At 50.1% G+C, this 13,908-nt stretch overlaps 1 protein-coding gene across 9 annotated transcripts in view; it reads left to right on the forward strand.

Annotated features, from left to right (window-relative positions):
- Positions 1–13,908, forward strand: part of PRKDC (protein kinase, DNA-activated, catalytic subunit) — a 152,211-nt gene that overhangs the window by 124,423 nt on the left and 13,880 nt on the right. For 7 of the 9 annotated variants that reach the window (XR_009498565.1, XM_059902215.1, XM_059902220.1 and 4 more), the window contains exons 69-74: positions 5,872–6,046; positions 8,714–8,888; positions 10,079–10,272; positions 10,895–11,078; positions 11,504–11,664; positions 13,564–13,775. Coding sequence is in view for 8 of the 9 variants with exons in the window: in XM_059902215.1 (XP_059758198.1) it covers positions 5,872–6,046; positions 8,714–8,888; positions 10,079–10,272; positions 10,895–11,078; positions 11,504–11,664; positions 13,564–13,775 (1,101 nt within the window). In the remaining variant the exon portion in view is untranslated. The remainder of the gene's footprint in view (positions 1–5,871; positions 6,047–8,713; positions 8,889–10,078; positions 10,273–10,894; positions 11,079–11,503; positions 11,665–13,563; positions 13,776–13,908) is intronic. The other 2 variants (XM_059902219.1, XM_059902223.1) reach the window with 1 other exon arrangement.

The following is a 13,908-nucleotide window of genomic DNA, read 5'->3' on the forward strand; positions in this document are numbered from 1 at the left end:
GTTGCAGCTCGAGAGCTCCTTAGTTGTGGCTCGCGGGCTCCTTAGTTGTGGCACGCGAACTCTTAATTGCTGCATGCATGTGGGACCTAGTTCCCTGACCAGGGATCGAACCCCGGCCCCCTGCATCGTTGGGGTCTTTTGGGAGTCAAGGATCTGGGTGTCCATTTCTCTCTTCAGGTTAGGGAAGTTTTCAACCATTATTGCTTTAAATGCACTTTGTCTTTTTCTTTATCTCTTCTCCTTCTGGGATTTTTATAATGGGTGTGTTGTTTCTCTTATGCTCTGCTACACTCTTTTTCATTCTGTTTTCTTTTGCTCCCCTGACTGGATAATTTCATTGAATTTGCCGCATGGTCGAATCTGCTTTTGAAGCTGCTCTCTGTTGAATTCTTCAGTTCCAAGATTTCTGTTTTGTTTTTTTTTTGATGGTTTTTGTCTTTTTGTTAAACTTCTCATTTTGTTCATGCATTGTTTTCCTAATTTCACTTAGTTGTCTGTGCTTTCTTGTAGTTCACTAACTTCTTTAAGTGGATTATTCTGAATTCTTGCCCGACAGTTCATAGATCTCCATTTCTTTAGGGTCCGGTATGGAGCTTTATTAATTTCCTTTGGTGGCATCATGGTTAGCTGATTTTTCGTGATCCTTGGTTCATTATGTTGGTATCTACGCATCTGAGTAAATGGTCTTGTTCAGACTTTGCAGAGATAGTCTTTCACCAGTCAGCTCAGCCTGGGGCCCTGGACGTGTCAGCTGGTAGCTTCCTTGGGCAGGTGGGGCCTGCTGTTGTGTATTTGGGGTGAGGCTGCTGCCTGAGCTCTGAGCTTGGGGGTCGGGGTGCCGCTGGCCCAGGACAGCTGGGTAGGACTGGGGTCCTGCCGCAGTGCAGCTGGAGGGTGGCTCTGTGTTGCCTGCCTTCTCTGGTCAGGCTTCCTAGGTGGTGGGACTGGGTGCCACGCGCAGCAGTAGGTGGGGCACCGCCCCGGGGGGTCGGGGGAGGCAGCCAAGCTGGCCCAGGGCCAGCATAACTCATCGCCTGGGGACCCAGATCAGTCGAGACCACACAGCGAATTCCCTGGCTAGGCAGGCCACCGGCTTGACTCTGCAGACGGGAAGGGAGGGGCTCCAGCACCACTGTCACTGGGCTGTGGGATTTCCCATGTGCTCTGGTGAGTTTCCCCGGCTAGGCGAGCTGAAGGCTCTTCGGCATGTTGGTTTCCCTGCCCGTGCGCGAGGGGCCACCACGCAGGCCCCCGGCTGGCCAGACTCTTGTTTGGGAACCAAATGGAACAGAACCGTGAGCCAAGCTCCCTGGCCTGCTGGGCCACTGTCCCGGCTCTGTCCACCGGCAGGCGCTCTGACCACGTGCTGCTGTGAGCAGGGTTTCCCAGTCAGGTGGGTGGGGCTGTGAATTAGCTCCCTGCCCAGGCAGAGGGCAGAACACGCTCCAGGCCAGCAAGGCTCGTTGTTTGGGTCCTGAATCGGGCAGACGCACGCCCTGCCCAGCTCCCTGGCCAGATTGGGCCGCCGTGTCGGCTCAGGCACGCGAAGCCACTGGTTAGGATTCTGCTCGGGCTCTGCTGGGGCCGCTGGCAGGATCCCAGCCCTGGTGGCTGTAAGCCCCACCCCGTCTTCTGTCATACCCTGAGCCCCGCGGTGGGAGCCTGGGAGGTGAGACCCACAGCCCTGGGCTTTTTGTCTTCCCGCTGGAGAAACTGTAGGCTCGGGGGCCCCGGTTGCGGTCCCAGTGCGGCTGCTTCTCGCACCCTTCAAGTGGAGTCCCTCGCAGTCCCCGGGGTGTGGGGCTGTTTACGCCTCATCCCCGTGTTGTGGGGTTTTCCCGGTGCTGTCTCGTCCTTGAATGTTGTTGGTTGGTTTTCCTGTGAGGGGGACCGAGGTCGAGAACGACCTGTGTCACGATCTGGATGATGTCACTCATCTTTGCTGTTTGTGGTGTGGTGACATCACTTGTCTTTGCTGTGTTCATGATGTAATATGTTGCTTTTTAAAAAAAATTTATTTATTTTTGGCTGTGTTGGGTCTTTGTTGCTGCGCGCAGGCTTTCTCTAGTTGCGGCGAGCGGGGGCTACTCTTTGTTGTGGTGCACGGGCTTCTCATTGTGGTGGCTTCTCTTGTTGCGGAGCACGGGCTCTAGGCGCGCAGGCTTCAGTAGTTGTGGCTCGCGGGCTCAGTAGTTGTGGCTCGCGGGCTCTAGAGCGCAGGCTCAGTAGTTGTGGCGCACGGTTTTTGATCCATGAAATAGTTAGAAGTGAGTTTTCTGTGTCTCTTATTTATTGATTTCTGAATTAACTCCTTGTGGTTATAAACACACACTGTATGGTTTCAGCCTTTTTAAATTTATTGAGACTTTTTTTATGACCAAGTGTATGGTCTACTTTAGTAAATATACCATGCGCACTTGAAAATCCTGTATATTCTGCAGTTCTTGGACATAATGTTTATAATTTTCATTTAGATTGAGGTGGTCAATTGTGTTTTTCAGATCTTCCATGTCTTTAGTGATTTTTTTGTTTAGTTCCATCTGCTGCTGAGATTGGGATTGCAAAACCTCCTACTGTGATTGTGGAATTGTCTGTTTTGCCTTTTAATTCTGTTTTTACTCATTGTATTTTGAACTGAGTTATTAGGCACATACGTGTTGATAATTGCTGTGTCTTCCTGATGAAATGTGCATTTTAGCTTATGTTGCAGTAAAGACATATTGACACGTGTGTACTTCATATATGTATATATATATATGAAGCAACAGTGAAAATATTAACAGATAATATATTTTTGCTTTAAATAGTCTAACATGATTCAGAACTTACAAGGAACAGTCTGATATACTCACCATTTCTTTTCTTTCTTTCCTTCTCTCGCTCTCTCTCTTTCTTTTTTCCTTTCCTTTCCTTTTTTATTTCGGGGGGGGGGCACGCTGCATGGCATGTGGGATCTCAGTTCCCCGACCAGGATGGAACCCGCGCCCCTTGCAGTGGAAGGCGGAGTCTTAACCCCTGGACCCCCAGGGACGTCCCCGCACTCACCAGTTTTGATGCTCATCATTTGTTCCTAAAGATCCAAGTTTTCCTCTAATATTTCCCTTCAGCTGAAGATTTTCCTTCCGCAGTTCTTGGAATTCAGGTCTGCCTGTGATGAATTCTCTTGCTTTTCCTTTGTCTGAGGTGTCTTTATTTCACTTCATGCCTGAAGAATATTTTCTCGGGGTATAGAATACTGGGGGATCATTTGTTCTCTATGTTTCCGAAGGGAAAGTCATGCTTGTTCATATGGTTGTTCCCCAATATGTAATGTGTCATATTTGGGGGCTGGTGTCAAGATTGTTTTTTTTTTTATTGTTGGTTATCAGCAGTTTAATTATGATGTGTCTATGTATGGTTTTCTTTGAATTTATCCAGTTTGAGCTTCACCAAGCTTCTTGAATCTGTACATATATGTCACCAAATTCGGGAAATTTTCTGTTATTGTTTTTTTTTTTTTTTTTTAATATGAGTGGCTGGATTTTATTTATTTATTTATTTATTTATTTATTTATTTATTTATTTTGGCTGTGTTGGGTCTTCGTTTCTGTGCGAGGGCTTTCTCTAGTTGTGGCAAGCGGGGGCCACTCTTCATCGCGGTGCGCGGGCCTCTCACTGTCTCGGCCTCTCTTGTTGCGGGGCACAGGCTCCAGACGCGCAGGCTCAGTAGTTGTGGCTCACGGGCCTAGCTGCTCCGCGGCATGTGGGATCCTCCCAGACCAGGGCTCGAACCCGTGTCCCCTGCATTGGCAGGCAGATTCTCAACCACTGCGCCACCAGGGAAGCCCTCTGTTATTGTTTTTTCAAGTATTTTTTTTGCCCCAATTTTTCTCTGTTTGTGGGATGCCAATTACACATGTATTAGACCTTCTGACATTGTCCCACAGGTTCACTTTTATTCAATCTTTTTTCTCTTTATTCTTCAGATTAGATCATTTCTATTGATCTGTCTTCAAACTCACTGTTGTTTCCTCTTTTAAGCCTGTCTAGTGAATGTTTTATTTCGGGTACTTTTCAGTAAAATTTCTATTTGGCTCTTTCTACACTCCCTCTCTGCTGAGATACCTACTTTTTCATTTATTCCATGTGTATTTTTCTTGACCTCTTAGAGGTAGTTAAAATAGCTGTTTAAAGGTCCTTGTATGACCTTTGCAACCTATTGGTCGTCTCAGAGTCGACATCTGCTTACTGTCCTTTTCACTGAAAACAGGCACATTTTCTTGGTTCTCTGGATTTCAGTGAATTTTGGCTTGTGTCCTAGAAAGTGTGCAGACTGAGCTCCTTTACAGCTCCCAGGGGACGTGGGCTGTTCTGCCCCTGCAGCAGCCGGCCCCTTAGACTTGCACCTGGGCTCTCGCTTTCTGCAGGCTCAGGTCTCAGTTCAGCTCTCAAGTCAGTCCTGCACACGCGCCCGTCGCGGGGTGGCCGTGGCCCACGCTGCTTCCTGTGCAGAGCTAGAGGCTCCCTTCTCTGCTCTGTCCCCTGCAGGGTGCCCTCTGCAGCCTTTGGTTCCTCCAGGCACAGTACAACAGGGCTTGCTTCTTTCAGAGTCTTCGTACTCAGGCTGCCACACTCCACGTCGTGGTTGTCCTTGTGGCAGAACTGGGAGAAGACAGAGAAAAGCAGGGCACTCACCGCAGTGGCAGAACCTTCTCCTGGTTTCCGCGTCCTTGAAGGCGGCCGTCTTTTACTTACCCTCAGACCCCTGGGTGGTTGTGATTGCATGCTACCCCGTTTCTAGCCGTCACCAGCAGAAGGGCGGCTGCGGCGCCTCCTGCGGCCTCTCCAGAGCCAGGGCTCTGTCACTTTTACCAAGATGGCTCTTTCCGGGCTCCTTCCTCCGAGGGCTGACACAAGAGCATGCCGGGTACCACCTTTGTTTCACCTGTGCCCTCCCTCTGGGACTTCCTGGCTACTCTGCCGCGTGGAGTGGAATGCACTCTTCTCGGTGGTGATGCCGTGTCCTCCTCACCTGCTGCCCCCCTTTCTGGGAGCCCAGGCCCTCGTTCACACTGCAGGGTGACATTCCTGTTCACGCGTTGCTTCTCCAGGTTTTACCCAGCACCCAGGGTCCACCACCTTCGCTTGTTTAGCTCTTGGGAAGGGGGCACTTGTGTGGTGGTCATGGGGTCAGGAGTACAGGAGCAGAGCCGTGGCTGGGGAGGCTGCATGTTGGGAAAAACTGAAAAAAATAAGCAAGAGAGATGTGAGACTTGCTAGTTTATCTGGCCACAGTGTTTCTAAGAAAATTGAAATTAGTCCGCAGATGCACAGAAAGTTAGTTGATTATTAATTGGGGTGAATTTTGTATGTTCAGGTCCTTTGTCCGTGTTACTGACAATGAAAATAATGAAAGTAAAATCATGGGAACCAAGTCAAATATGTAAACTTACGATACAAATAAGAATAACCTTCTGACCGTACACGTGATACAGCCACTGTTCTCAGTGGTTATAGCCTGTCTGCTGCTATGTGATGAAGACCTTAGATTTGGAGATAAAAGGAGAAAAATGGTTTTGACTCAACACAGGGTGTGCTGTCCATTTGTTAAGAGAGCAGGTTGTGAGTGTTAATACTTTACTTTGTGGAGGCGGAAGCAGTAGATGCTGTCTGGAAAATTGTGTTGAAATATCCTCAGTGATCTTCCAAGAGCTGGTTAATTAAAATGGGGGTTAAGTCCAGTTCTGAGAGTGTACATGTATAGTCTAAAAAATGAGCAAAATTTTAACAACTGTAGCATTTCTGTCTGAATGCTATCCAGCAGCTTCCTGAATGTCAGAGATTTCTTTTATGAGTCCGGCATTAATTCTTATTTTTCTTTGTTTCATGTAGATGTTTCTTTCTCAGCAAAATAGAGGAGAAGCTCCCTCTCCTTCCGGACGACGGTGGTGTGAGTGAGGATGCGGACGGGGTGGGCGTGGAGGCCGTGGAGGAAGACGCTCGGTCTCTGATCGCGAGCTGCAGGTTCTCCATGAGGCTGCGGATGGTGGAGAGCGCGCGGAAGCAGGTGGGCGCGCCCGGGCCACAGACGCTCCGGAACTGGCGTTCTTTAAACTTAGCTTTTCTTTAACATCTGAAGCTTAGGGATAATTGAGGAGTTAGTATTTTTTTTTTTCCTCTCTCTATAAGGAAGTACACTTGAAGAAATACTTAAACTTTTCCAGAAAGCCTCTAAAGTTTATTATACACTTGTTAATCACTTCAAAATGATTATTTTCTGCTTTACTTATAAAGAAAATAAATCTAATACAGATTTTCTCTTGTTTAACAAAATGAATACTTGCCAGGTAGTTATTAACAAATTATATTTAGGTTTAGTTTGTGGAAATCTATCATTTGATAATAAGATCCTTTCTTGATAGAAGTGCAGTTTGCTTAAAAGTCGCATATAGGCATTTCGACTGTATTAAATATATATTTTTCATGTAATTAAATCATATTTGGATATACTAGGGGAGCTTGCTGTTTTAATGACCCTATATTGATTGCTATTATAAGGCAAAGAATATTATTCTAGTACAAATAATTAATATTTCTGTTTTGTGGGTTTAAAGGCTCATTTATAGGTTTTTCCTTGAGATGGGTCTTGTATCAGGAATTTTTATATTTCCAATAACAGCAGCCTAAGTGAATAAAGGAAGTAACTCTGTCAGTTCCCTGCATTCAGTTCTGGAGGAGCTGGCCTTCAGACGCTCTCAGCTACTCCACCGAGGAGGCCCTGCTCCCTCGCCTGGCCTCCCCAGGCTCTCCCCTTGAAGTTGTGGGTGCTCTGGGCGTTTCAGGTCGTGCCCCCTCCCCACTGAGCCTTTCTGGAATCAGGTAGTGTCTTCCCTCACTATTTCCTGCAGAGAAAAAGGAGATGCTTCTTTTCCAGAAGGCCCTGGCCATTGCATCCTCCATCCCCTTAGCTCTGGGTGCAGCGGGGAGTGGCCGTGGTCCGGGGCACATGGCCGAGGCGGTGCGTGTGGCCTCTCAGCAGGAAGTGGGGGGCACATCCCAGGAGGGGTGCAGTGGGTGCGCCCCACTTCTGGGGGCGGGGCACGAGGAGAGGGGCAGGACGGCTCCATGGAGGGCCCCGGAGGCGTTTGGGGCGGCAGGAGAGGGAGGCGCTGAGATACAGTTAAACGAAACCCCAAGGGAGAAACCGGGAATCGTGGCGGCTGCTGTGGGCGGAGGGCTTGTCTCGTGGTGCTGGGTTGAGGTGGACTGTGGAGCGTGTGGCCCAGAACCAGGGACTGGCGACCAGGAGGCCATCGAAGGCCTTGGACGTGCTGGTGGGATGAGAACTGTGTGAAAGGTACACTCTTCGACGCAGATACAACAAGGCCAGAGACCGCAGGAATGATGGGGGTGACGGGACTTCCGGCCTGAGTGGCTGGAAGGGTCGTAACAAGGACTCACGGGACTGATGTCAGTGTCCTCGAAGTTCAGCAGAGACTTAGACGTAAAAGACGTCCCCACACAGCCAACTAAGTAAAGAACAGAGAAATCGTGCATTAAACCTAAAAACTTCTGTGCCTCGGACGGCACACTCGAGAAAGTGAAGAGACAACCCATATGATGGGAGGAAATATTTGGAAATCATGTATCTGGTAAGGGTCTGCTTATCCAGAATACATAAATAACTCTTTACAACCGAACAACAGAAAGTCCAACAAACCAGCGAGAAAACAGGCAAAGGATCTGAATAGACATTTCTCACAAGAAGACACACAAGTGGCCAGTACGCACATGAAACGACACTCAGGGGACCTCCCTGGCGGTCCAGTGGTTAGGACTCCGCACTTCCACTGCAGGGGGCACGGGTTCGATCCCTGGTTGGGGAACTAAGATCCCGCGAGCCGTGTCGCATGGCGAAAGAAAGAAAGAAAGAAAGAAAGAAAGGGATAGAGAGAGAGAAGGAAGGAAAGAAAAGACACTCAGCACCACAAGTCATCAGGAGGATGTAGGTCAGACCAGAGCGAGGTCCCGCTGCACACCCACGGGACGGCTGGAGTAGAGGGGCGGCCCTCCGTGCAGGGAGGTGAGCGGTGCATCCACCGTGGAAATCAGTCTGGCAGCTCCTCCAAAAGCCAGAGGGTTACCATTTGACCCAGCAGTTCCCCTCCTCGGTATACACCCAAGAGAAATGAAAACTTAACGTCCACACAGAAATTTGTATACAGATTCTTCATGTTCATTGAAATTAGAAAAAAGAGCATTATTCAAAATAGCCAAAAGGTGGCAACAACCCGGAAGTTTATCAGTAGATAAATAGATAAATAAACTGTGGTTATCCATGCAGCAGCATGTTACTCAGCCACAGCAAGGAGTGGAGTTCTGCTACATACCACCAGACACAGAATCAGAACGCATCTCCTGACTCCCTCGATAGGAAGTGTCCAGAGTAGGCAGACCCGGGGCAGAAGGCTGTGGTCGCTGGGGGCTGGGGGAGGAGAGCAAACGCCTGTGGATGGAGGGTTTCTTGGCGGACGACAGAGTCCCGGAATCAGACGGCAGCGATGGGCTCCCCGCTGTGTGAGTGTCCTGGAGACCCTGGACTGTGTATCTGGCCCGGCGATAAAGCTAAGGTGATGGGTCACTGAAGGCCAGTGAGAAGCTCCTCTTGTACAGTGACTTGACTTCTCATTATCCTCCTGTGTCATCTTTCCGCTTTCTCTCTTCTGCCGTGCAGAATAATTTCTCGCTTGCCTTGAAACTGCTGAAGGAGCTGCACAGAGAGTCAAAGACACGGGAGGACTGGCTCGTGAGGTGGGTGCAGAGCTACTGCCGGCTGAGCCACAGCCGGGCCCGGGCCCAGCGCCGGCCCGAGCAGCTCTGCGCGATGCTGAGGACGGTGTCCCTGCTGGGTACGAGGCTCTTCTCCCCCCACAGTTGGTGTTGTGGCTGCGTGTCTTCTCACAGTATTCTTTGTGCTGCTTTATCTGACAGTTGGGAATTAAATTTTGTAAAACTTTTATTAAATATTTATCAAACATGTGGAGCCAAGGTACTGTGTATCTTAGTAATACTACTTTTGGAGCTTTTATTTCTTCATCTGTAGACTAAAGTTGAAGTTTAAAATGTTCTGTTTAAGACTTAGCCAAATTTTGGGTGTAATAGTTTAATTATTTTGAAAACTTTATGTTTACATACAAGAACTGCCTAAAAAAATTAACCACGAAAGCCTTTTTCCTCCTCAGTTCTTCTGTCTGTGATGACGTGGCCTGTCAGGCTGAGGGGGAACCCCGTGTGTGGGTCCCGGGTCTCGTGCGCACATCCCAGGTGCACGGCAGGGCTTTCCCGCGGCCTCCCGCCTGGTCCCGAGCCCGAGTCTTGAGCAGGACGGGGAAGCACTTTCCACGTTGGTCCCAGGATCAGAAAATGATCCTATGACTGCGCAACTATTTTTTGTAGGCTTTTCTGGGGGAGCGATGGGGGCAGGAGGTTGAGTTTGCTGCCATTAAGATGACAGTTAGTTCTCGTGATAACAACTGGCTGTCGTTGGTCACAGCCTTGTGAAGTCAGCGTCTCCTGGATGAGCAGGTGGTGTGGGTGCAGGGCTTGCTGGGTGGCGGCCCTTTCTCTTCTCGGCCTCTGCACGCTGTGGGCTTGCCCAGAGCCACACGGCCGGACATAGTATTCGATCTTGGACTGCGGTGGTCTCTGTTGCTTTATCAGCTGCAGGGGACAGCGTCAGTTTAAAAATCTGGGTTACTGATGTACATGCACGAATGCGTTAGAAAGCGCCCTTTCTGCTCTCTGTAACACAAAGAAGTGCTTGGACAAAATGCAGAAGGGTGATGCTTGAGTGAAAGTTTACGTGATGTTTTGATTGTTGAGCCGCGGTGGGCTGGTCGCTGCTGACAGAGAACACGTTCCATTAACGTGAGTGAGTTCAGGAGGTTCTCGCACCAGCGGCTGAAGTCAGTTTCTTACACCTTCAAGATTTCTTTTAGTTTCTTAATAGAAAACAACCTTTGAACACTATGAATATCTTCTTTTTAACTTACGTCACTCAGTTCTCAAAAAATCGTGTGTGTGCGTGTGTGTAATCCAGCAGGTGAGAACACGTCAAGCTACTTGAGCAGAAATGTTGCGGCTTCCCGTGACCATAACGTTCTCGTGGGCACAACGTACAGGATCATGGCCGACGCTCTCAGCAGCGAGCCCCCCTGCCTCGCTGGGATCGAGGAGAGCAAGGCCAGGAGCGTCGTGGAGCTCTCGGGATCCAGTTCAGAGGATGCCAAGCAGGTAGTGACGCTGGGAGCCTGAGCTCTTCGCGTCGTGTGTTTGTCTCGACCGCGCAGGCTCCGCTACACGAAAGAAACGACAAGTCTCGCTTTGTGTTTTTAAGACATATTTGACAGTTACACGCAGTCAGGTTTCTTATTGGAAAAATGACATACTCCCTGAGTTTCCTGTTTATTTGAACGACACCCTTCTTTTAGTGTTAATAACGAGAAGTCTGTGTTGGATTGATGTGGACGGTTCTCCCATGAATTTTGTTAGTGGAATCTCACCACCAGTCTCCATTCAGACACCCCGCTAGCTTGTGGGAAGAATCAGCTTTTCTGCTTTTTTATGTAGCACCTGCTTTGTTGGCGTTTCTCAGGTGGTTCTGTATGTTCGTGAGTTCCCACGTGCTCCCCGCGTCACTTGTGTCCCCAGCCTCCAGCCCTTCCTGAGCCCTGCCCCGCGTTGGTTTTCAGGTGCCGAGGTGGCGCGGGGCTGGCGTCTCTTTCCCAGTCCAGGCGGACCCGGCTCTGCCCTCGAGTGGCTTTCTGTTTACCGGTGGCTGACGGGTCCCGGTGGGGGGCAGGGTCTTCAGGAAGCTTGGTCCCGCTCACAGCCTGCCGGGGTCTCTGCCTTCCAGGTTGCGGCAGGCCTGTACCAGAGAGCATTCCAGCACCTTTCCGAGGCCGTGCGGACGGCGGCACAGGAGGAGGCCGGGCGCCCGGCGTGGGGCCAGGAGCCTGCGCACGGGCTGGTGGCGGCTTGCCTGGCGCTGGTGGAGTTCTGTGACCAGCGGCTCCGCAAGCAGGAGGAGGGCCCCCCCGGTGAGCCCCGCGCGTGCCAGCCGGAGACGTAGGGCCTTGCAGGTCCCGTGGTCTCCTGTGTGTTTTTCAATGGCATGTGTTCTGAGAGACGGCTTGTCTGTTTAAGAGGCAGTGACGTGGCCACGCCCCATGACTGGCGTGGGGCCGGAGTTGGGCGTCTCTGTCCTCTCCCTCCGTCTGCTTCCCTGACGCGTGTCTGACCAGCTCCTGCGGCCGCCCCTCGTGTTCCAGCCCAGGAAGCTAACTGCTTCACCCGGTAGCAGAGGTCAGCGTCGGAGAGGAACTCTTACACGCGGTCCGAGACCGTGTGCTGAGCTGCAGTAGTTGTTAGAAAGGAGGCCTGGGGGAGAGCAGCCGGCGCCGAGTCTGCCACTCGTGTCTGTGTGTGGGTAGTGACCACATGTCTCCTCTCCTGTCCCCGGTAGTCCTGGACGCTGCAGAGCTGCACACGTATCCAGCCCTCGTGGTGGACAAAATGCTGAAAGCTCTGAAGTTACACTCGAGCGAGGCCCGGCTGAAGTTCCCCAGACTCCTCCAGATTGTCGAGCAGTATCCAGAGGAGACCCTGAGCCTGATGACCAGAGAGGTCGGTGTCTTCCTTCTAGCAAAGGGGACTTGACCGGACTAACGGATGTGCTGTGTGGGGCGCGTGTGTTCATGGCTTTTCCTAACCACCGAGCTTTGCTCCATCCCAACAACATATGTCATTTAAAACCGTGTAAGCGAGTGTTCCCACGCACCCACTTTCCTCTGTGGGTGTTGACACGAAGGCCGCGTCTGAACAAGGACCGGGACGGGAGGCGGTGAGTCCCGCGCCCCGGAGCGGGCTGCCCCTCAGGGCTGGGCTGCGTCTGTGCGTCCGGGGGCCTTACGCTCAGGTCGCTGTTCGGCAGCGAGGCAAGGGGGACGTTTCAGGTGCCATCCCCCCACGCTCCACGTCTCGGGAACCCCCAGGGCTCCTGCCCCACGTCCCGCTTGCCCGCTCTCACCCCGTGCCGGCCTCTCCACTGGGGCCGCGGCGGGGAAAAAGGGGAGGGTTATCAGAAAGGCTCCTTAGCGACTTCTGTGGATGTTTAACTGGAAGGCGGGGCCAGGCTTTGAGTCGATGCCGTGATGGTTGAGAAAGGGCGCACGGCAGGTCTGTAGACGGTGCTGGTCGCCGAGCCGCGGTCAGTTCTCTGTGCGCTTGGACGGCTGAGGGTTTTCAGTGGGTCCTACACAGGAGATTAAAGTCAATTCGGTGTGAAATGCAGTACACATGCATTTTCCTCAAAGATAAGTAAAGAAATATTTCAGTAAGTTATGGTTTTGTTTTTCCCCCAAATCATACTTGTATACAATAAAAATAACATTTTGAATTTGTGCGGAAATGAACGGAGTGGTGGGTCGATGTTGTCATGACCCTTGAGATGGGCAGCTGGCCTTGCACTCAGGGCCCCCAAGCCTCCTGTGCTTCCTACCTCCTGGCTTTATACCAGCATTCCAAGCACAGCGGAGTTTATCTTGAAATAAACACCTGGAAAAGCATTAGAGGAAAACCTGAGCAAAATTTGAAAACGGTCTTGGAGTTAAGAGACAAAAGCCAGGAGCTATAGAGGGAAATAATTTGACGCTTCTATCATTAAAAAAATGCCATATACAAAGTTAAAAAAAGAACTGGGAGAAAAATATTTGCAACACATACTGGAGACGGAGAGCAGCCGTCTCCACTGTCCACAACAAACAGACTCGTAGCAACAGGCAACGCACATGCGGTTAAAGCACACAATGCAGGTAAACGCTGACTGCTTAGCCTCACTAATGCCAATTAAAATTAGATATCTTTCACTGCTCGGATTGAAAATAGATTTTTTAAATTGTCAGATTGACAGTAGATTTTAAAAATTGATCGCGTCCAGTGTCGAAAAGGATTTTGTAAAGTAGTTGATCTCTACTACACTTTTAGAAGTGGAAATTTGAAAAATCTTCTTGGAGGGAAATTTAGCAAAGTTTTTTACAGTTGTTAACGTTCACGTTAAAAGTAAAAAGGAATTTAGGAACTCATTTAGGAATTTCTCCTATGGGTATATAGCACAAGTACAAAGACATAAACATATAGGGTTGTGCATTGTAGTAGTATCTGGATAGCAAAAATTGCAAATACCCTAAAAGTTCATTATAGAGCACTTGTGAAATGAAGCGGAATATGGTACAGCTGTTAAAAGGAATGAGGTAGATCTAAGAAAAACCAGCAACAGCAAGTTTCCTCCGATTCCATTCTTCTGAAGAAAGGGTCCACGTGTACACGCCCTGAAAAGGCCTGGAAGAATCGATGGTTCCCAGTGGGTCGGAACTGCGAGGGCTGAGAAGACTTTCTGTCTACACGTCTGTTTTTATACTGACGGTAGCAAATACAGCTATACTTGGATGTTGGACACGCAATACTTCTGTAAGGGAAGAACGTTGCATGTTTCACTCCTTACTAAGTCCCGGCTCTCTGTTTCAGATGTCTTCCATTCCTTGCTGGCAGTTCATCGGCTGGATCAGCCACATGGTGGCCCTGCTGGACAAGGAGGAGGGGGTCGCCGTCCAGCGCACCGTGGCGGACATCGCCGACCACTACCCGCAGGCCATCGTGTACCCGTTCACAATAAGCAGTGAAAGCTATTCCTTCAGAGACACTTCTGCTGGCCATAAGAGCAAGGACTTTGTGGCCAGGTGACACAAGAAAAATTAGGTCCATCCAACACTGAAAGGTTATCAAAACGTCTGTGGTCAAAGCAGACACAGGGACGCTTATGTGTGTCCTCAGATGAATTAGAGCTGCCGTGGAGGGCAGGAGGCCTAGATG

The sequence above is a fragment of the Balaenoptera ricei genome, chromosome 17 (assembly GCF_028023285.1).
Source record: "Balaenoptera ricei isolate mBalRic1 chromosome 17, mBalRic1.hap2, whole genome shotgun sequence".
Classification (NCBI taxonomy): Eukaryota; Metazoa; Chordata; class Mammalia; order Artiodactyla; family Balaenopteridae; genus Balaenoptera; species Balaenoptera ricei.